The sequence below is a fragment of the Sinocyclocheilus rhinocerous genome, unplaced genomic scaffold (assembly GCF_001515625.1).
Source record: "Sinocyclocheilus rhinocerous isolate Xijiao unplaced genomic scaffold, SAMN03320098_v1.1 scaffold2589, whole genome shotgun sequence".
In the NCBI taxonomy this organism is placed as follows: Eukaryota; Metazoa; Chordata; class Actinopteri; order Cypriniformes; family Cyprinidae; genus Sinocyclocheilus; species Sinocyclocheilus rhinocerous.
This window is the reverse complement of record NW_015658508.1, coordinates 124,238-130,678: the sequence shown is the minus strand read 5'-3', so window position 1 is coordinate 130,678 and position 6,441 is coordinate 124,238. Positions and strand designations below refer to the sequence as shown.

Sequence of the window (6,441 nt, the reverse complement as noted above, 5' to 3'; positions counted from 1 at the left end):
ATATAATGGTGTTTTTATAGATTGTTAAAATTATTATACTACCATGGTTAGAAGAACATGCACCAAGGTACTAGAATTTTAATTTAAGGACATTTTATTAAGTAATTTGTAAATTCTATGCTATATCAAAGTACCATGGTACTAATATTACCATACTATAGTACCACCATAGTAGCTGTCAATCTCTGTCCAAGTCCATATGGTGGTGGCTGTATTTTCCTGCTCTCTCTCGGATGATCCAGATCCTGGAGTCAGACTTCTGTGACTGTTTCTTTGGCTAGAAAGTACTCCAATATACTGTAACTTAAATTTAAATGTATACTTATAAAATGATGTAAATTAAATAATTATCCCATTATCACAAATGATCATGGTAAATGTTTATGTATTTATTTCATGTTCAGGATGTCACAGCAGGAGACGGCAGTGATTATGAGGACAGCGGTATCGATGGGCTGACTGGGGACAGCGAGGCGTCTCAGCACCACGCTCGACGCTATAAGACCATGTCTGTGTCTTTCTCCGCTTACTCCACGTCAGCAGGGGCCGCCTTCGCAGGGAGCGACAGTGGGAGCAGCAGCGGGGCTGGAGCGGGACCCTCAGATGGCACACAGGTGGGCAGGGTGATTTATTCCTGCTGTTTCTTCAGTTCCTAGTTTATAATATGTCCCATTCAGACATCAGTAGACATACAGTAATATCAGATAGATGCAACGTCAGTGCAGGAACGCATCAGTGCATGCACATTCTGGCCAAGTGAACATCATGCCACAACATCAGTGGGAAACGTTCTGTCAAATGAGTAATGCTCATTTAAATAAAATACATGCAAACAACATTAAATATTTATAAATGGAATAAATAATAAAGTATGATATTATGTCAGAATATTAATGTGTATTTGAAAAATAAATAAACAAAAATGAAAAAGGCAAAAAGGAAAAGAAAAAGAGTTGATGGTTTTTAAGAAATGGCATGATGTTATAAAAACAACAACCTGCAGTGTTAATGTGAATTAAAGTTTTTAATAATTGTTTTTCTTTTGATAAATCCTTCCTTCGTTTTTTTTATATTACTTAATGGGCTAAATAAATAAAATAATATCAAATAAAAAGTGTAAAAAAATAAAACAATATTTTGAAAAATGTAGTATCTAAAAATGTATTTATATGATTTTATTTTAATGTTTTATTTTAATATGCCAAATTCTATTACATGTTAATGAATTATTGTGACATGATGGTCATTATAGCCAACATTATGCATTAATTAATGTTCATTAAAATTAAATATATGCAAATAAAAAATTTAATTACGGTTTTATTGATTGATTGATTGATAAATACATTTCCCATATTTATTTTACCATACCATAACCCCACCCCAAAAATGCAGAAAATGTAAAAAAAACAACAAAAAAACTTGGTTTTTGTTTGTTTAGTTTACCATATTTAGTTTACCATGTCTTTATTCATAAAATGCAAGAGGCACCAAACACTGTAACATTTAAAAAAAAAAAATTCTAAATGATGAATGGTAAATTATGTCGAAAAAGAGACCAGAGAGCAAACTATATCCAAATGCACTTTATTTCCATGAGACAAGCGGTAGACAAGAGTTTTGTATGTTATTTTTAAGTTTGTGATGTAGTTTAGTGATAACAGTGGTGCTGGACCTGTGTGTGTGTCTGGTCAGGGTGTCTATGAGAACTTCCGTCAGGAGCTGGAACAGAACGTGAGTCCGGTGGAGGTTCCCGAGGAGAGAAGCTCAGCGTTCAGCGACGAGCAGAGCAGCGTGACCCTGAGCTCCGCTTACCACACCGACCCTCTGCTGAACGTGGCCGCTGTACAGGGAACCGTACGCAAAGCTGGACGCCTCGCTATCAAAAACTTCCTGGTGCATAAAAAAAACAAGAAGGTGGAGCTCGCCCCTCGCCGCAAGTGGAAGAGCTACTGGGTGTCCCTCAAAGGTGTGTGTGTGTGGTGTTTCTGAAAGAGATGTGAGCGGTTACCTGACACCGTAAACAGGTTTTACAGCTTCCTGTGAAAACGTTTGAAAGAGAAGAGGAGGATTATGTTTGTTGTGTTTTGTTATATGGGTAGGTCCAGAAAAGACTCTTCAGAATTTAACGCCCAACATTCACTATTTTACCTCTAACACACTTGTTTGTTAAATATTCTGGCTTAAGAAATTTCCCATACTTATTTTTCCTTATTTTCTACCGTTCTCCAAAAATTAGTGCAGAAGTGCTAAAAAAAAATAGTTCAAAATATATTTTTGAAAAAATAAATTTCCTCACTCACCAAAGCTAAATTTTTAAAATAAAAAATACAGTAAAAATAGTGACATTGCAAAATATTATTACGATTTAAAATAACTTTATTTGTAATATTGTAAAATGTAATTTATTCCTGTGATCAAAGCTGAATTTTCAGCATCATTACTCCAGTCTTCAGTGTCACATGATCTTCAGAAATCATTCTAATATGCTGATTTGCTGCTCAAGAAACATTTCTGATCATTATCAATGTTGAAAACAGTTGTGCTGCTTTATATTTTTGTGGAAACCATCTTATAGGATACATTAATGCATAGAAAGTTTATATGAGCAGCATTTGTTTGAGATAGAAATCTTTTGTAACATTATGAAAGTCTTTACTGTCAACTTAATGTGTCCTTACTGAATAAAAGTATTAATTTCTTTCAAAAAAATACTCTTACCTGTCTCAAACGATAGTATATAGTAAGTTCCTCATAATTGGATACAGACAGTGAAAGCTCTGTATCTTTGCCAACAGTGTGAAAACAGAACAAAATCAAAGCTGAAAAAACAATCCAATAATTGTGTGCACATTATATTGGATTCTCTTTAAGAAAGCAGTGCTGCTTTTCCTATTTTGGCCACTGGAGAGCAGAGCTCAGTCAATAAAGCCGTAAAACTCCAATCTATTGGATATCCTGCTCCTGTTCCCCTGGAAACAGCGGCTGAGAGACGATCTGTAGTGTTAATTGAACTCATGTGAACCACTTTGAATTTCTGATGCTTGAGTGAATGTTCTAATTTGTCCTCCCAGGATGCACTCTGTTTTTCTATGAGACGGACGGCCGGTCGGGCATTGATCACAACAGCGTCCCTAAACATGCCGTGTGGGCCGAGAACAGCATCGTCCAGGCCGTCCCAGAACACCCCAAAAAAGATTTTGTCTTCTGCCTGAGTAACTCGCTCGGAGACTCCTTCCTTTTTCAGGTAACTGAACATCCCATGCAAAACTCTTCTCATATACTAAAACTGAAGAGATAATGTAACAGACTGAGTTTCATATATGAACGTTTGACTCACTAATATGTCCAGAATAATACCATATACACTGATCGCAGCCTTCTATGTTTTCCTAATCAAGTTGTCTAAACCTGGCATTGTTGGCTCTTTGACAAATTGCCCTTGTTCCTCATTTGTAAGCTGCTTTGCATAAATGTATATGTAATTTTTTACAGTATGTGTTACGTCACAATAAACATTAGTGTGCTACTTTGTTGTCAAGGCTCAACAGATCATGTGGTCCATTTATTTATTAATAATAAAAGTTTTTACTTTGCTACCTTTAAGCGGAACAGAAAGTCAAAACTGACAGCTGTAGTTACTTCTAACTATATTTTAGGGTGATCATATGTCCTCTTTTTCCTGGACATGTCCTGGCATCCATTTCTAAGTTGCCTAAAATGTCCTGGTTTTGGCTTTGTTTTCCGATTGACTGTTTCTCTACAGTCCTCATACATTACATGTTTGCATATTTGCATTGCTTTGACTGTTTTCTATAGATCCCACCTCTTATTGGTCGATAATGTACAATGCCTGCATGCTATTGGTCAAATTAGTTTTCAGTAATTACCATCAGAATGTATGAAAACAATAGGAAACAAAGCCAAAAACAAGACATTTTTGGCAATTTAGAAATCCCAGGCGGGACATGTCCGTAAAAAAGAGGACATATGGTCTCCCTAGTTATTTGTCAGTCTGAGAATGGAAAGTCAAATCGAGTTCATTGCATTGTGGGATGCCATGTTATACCAGCTGAAATACCACATATTTCATGCATATAGAATATTTGCTCATCGTGCATAATATACATACTATATACTGCCAGAAAGTGTAGACTAATGTGTTAATATGCTATTTAACCTTTGACCCTTGACCTCTTTCTGTAGACCTGCAGCCAAACTGAGCTTGAGAACTGGATCACGGCCATTCACTCGGCCTGCGCTGCGGCCGTCGCTCGACAACACCACCGCGAAGACACGGTGCGTCTGCTGCGGGCCGAGATCCGAAAGCTGGAGCAGAAGATCGACATGGATGAGAAGATGAAGAAAATGGGAGACATGCAGCTCTCTGCTGTCACCGACGCCAAGAAGAGGAAGACCATTCTGGAGCAGGCTAGTGATGGTTATTTACCATGTTTGGGCATGAATTACCCACAATCCAACGTGTTTAGAGTCAAAACATCCACTGAAAGTGTAACCAAGCAGCAAAATCAACATCAACATCAGCAAAATCAAAACATCTAGTCAGAACATATTTGATGTTGAGGTGATTTTTTTAATATAATAAAATATTAAAATATGTATTAGAATATAAAATAAAAATATACAATATAATAAAAAAATACAAATCTGTTTAAAATTACAATAAAAGCAGATGTTAAGAATAAAATGTCAACAAAAATTTTATTTTAAGGTTTTTGAAAGTAGTCTCTTCTGCTCACCAAGGCTGCATTTATTTGATCAAAAATACAGTAAAATCAGCAAAATTGTGAGATATTATTACAACTTAAAACAACTGTTTTCTATGTGATTATATTTTAAAAGTAATTTATTCCTGTGATCAAATCTGAATTTTCAGCATCATTACTTCATCATTACTACAGTCTTCAGTGTCACATGATCCTTCAGAAATCATTCTAATATGCTGATTTGCTGCACCTTTAATATACAATAATATGGAGTGAAAGATTGGACAAATGCACATCTTCCCATCACAACATGATGAAAAGAGAAACAAGTGAGGGGCTAAATGTTGGTTGCATCTGGTTAGTACAAAAAGTGTTTGTTTTGCTGTTGTCTGACAGAAGAGTCTGTCAGTGCTTTGTTTTCCATAATTATTGTATCAATATCGTAAAGCGTTACGGATGTAATACATCCTCCGCTGTATTACTGCAGATTTTCATCACTGTAATTCTGATGCTGTCACAATGTTGACAGAACATTGATTCACTCCACACACTTGCTGCAAAAGTTCACGTTCCACTCAATGGATGTTTACACAAGAAGCAGAGCTCAGAATGGCCTGCTGCCCATCAGGAGGAGGGTTAGCGGGTGCCTGTGCGTTTGTGTGGGTTTTTAATTTTGGCAGCATCGGGTTAGGCATTGTGCCCTGGTGAATGGCAGCAGGGTCGAGTTCCTAGGGAGTCCCAGACCTCGCTGCCAGTGGAATGTGTGGCGCTGTTGTTTGCTACTTTGTGTGTTGTCTGGACCGCTGCCCCCTCCGCCGCGTCTTCCAAAAAAACATCCATCCCAGAGTGGCTGGGAGGAGACGCCGTGGTGTATAAACCCCCACTCCACTGCCCTCCAAACACCATTTTATTCGATCAAACCAGACCAAACACAAGGCACGGAAGCTTCTAGATATCTAGAGATGGTCCTTTAAGGCTGAATGTAATGTTTTGACCTTGTTTTCGAGAGAATGAAATTATCATTTTGACAATTCTGACATGCCGCTGGCCTGCTGTAAACCGTGTTCTAACCAATAACTTTTTCTCTTCTTTTCCTCACAGATTTTCCTGTGGGAGCAGAATTTAGAGCAGTTCCACATGGATCTGTTCCGCATTGTATGTATTTCAAATAGATATTTTTATTTTTATTTAATATTAAAATATATATTAAAACCTATAATTATTTTATAGAAATAAACTTTAGTTATTATTTATTATATTAAAATATGTTTGATTTTGTGTGTTTGTTTGTATATATTGTGCACTTTTTTCATTTAAAAGTACTGCTATATGAACAAAAGTGCAATTTGGTTTGCAAACACTTAAGGTGATTTTTTTTACAGCATTATTCCTTTTACATCGTTCCGCTTCCGCTGTTACCTGTCCAGCCTGCAGGGCGGCGAGCTTCCCAACCCCAAACGCCTGCTGGCCTTCGCCTCCCGTCCCACCAAACTGGCCATGGGCCGACTGGGCATTTTTTCAGTCTCTTCTTTCCATGCACTGGTAATTATCTCTCAGGTTTCCATAATTTATTCCATAATTTTGTTCCTATTTTTTGCAAATACTTTATTTCTTGTCTTTTGTATGTGAATATATAATAAATAGAATATACAGTATATATATATATATTCTATATTCTATTTATTGTATATATATATATATATATGTATTGTAT

The 6,441-nt window shown here is 36.5% G+C and overlaps 1 protein-coding gene across 1 annotated transcript in view; it reads left to right on the top strand.

Moving 5' to 3' along the window:
- The window catches only part of LOC107722256 (T-lymphoma invasion and metastasis-inducing protein 1-like), a 61,289-nt gene that overhangs the window by 20,893 nt on the left and 33,955 nt on the right, over window positions 1–6,441 (top strand). The window contains exons 5-10 of the mRNA XM_016530535.1: window positions 390–614; window positions 1,696–1,969; window positions 3,075–3,247; window positions 4,207–4,431; window positions 5,829–5,872; window positions 6,110–6,269. Of these exons, the coding sequence (XP_016386021.1) occupies window positions 390–614; window positions 1,696–1,969; window positions 3,075–3,247; window positions 4,207–4,431; window positions 5,829–5,872; window positions 6,110–6,269 (1,101 nt within the window). The remainder of the gene's footprint in view (window positions 1–389; window positions 615–1,695; window positions 1,970–3,074; window positions 3,248–4,206; window positions 4,432–5,828; window positions 5,873–6,109; window positions 6,270–6,441) is intronic.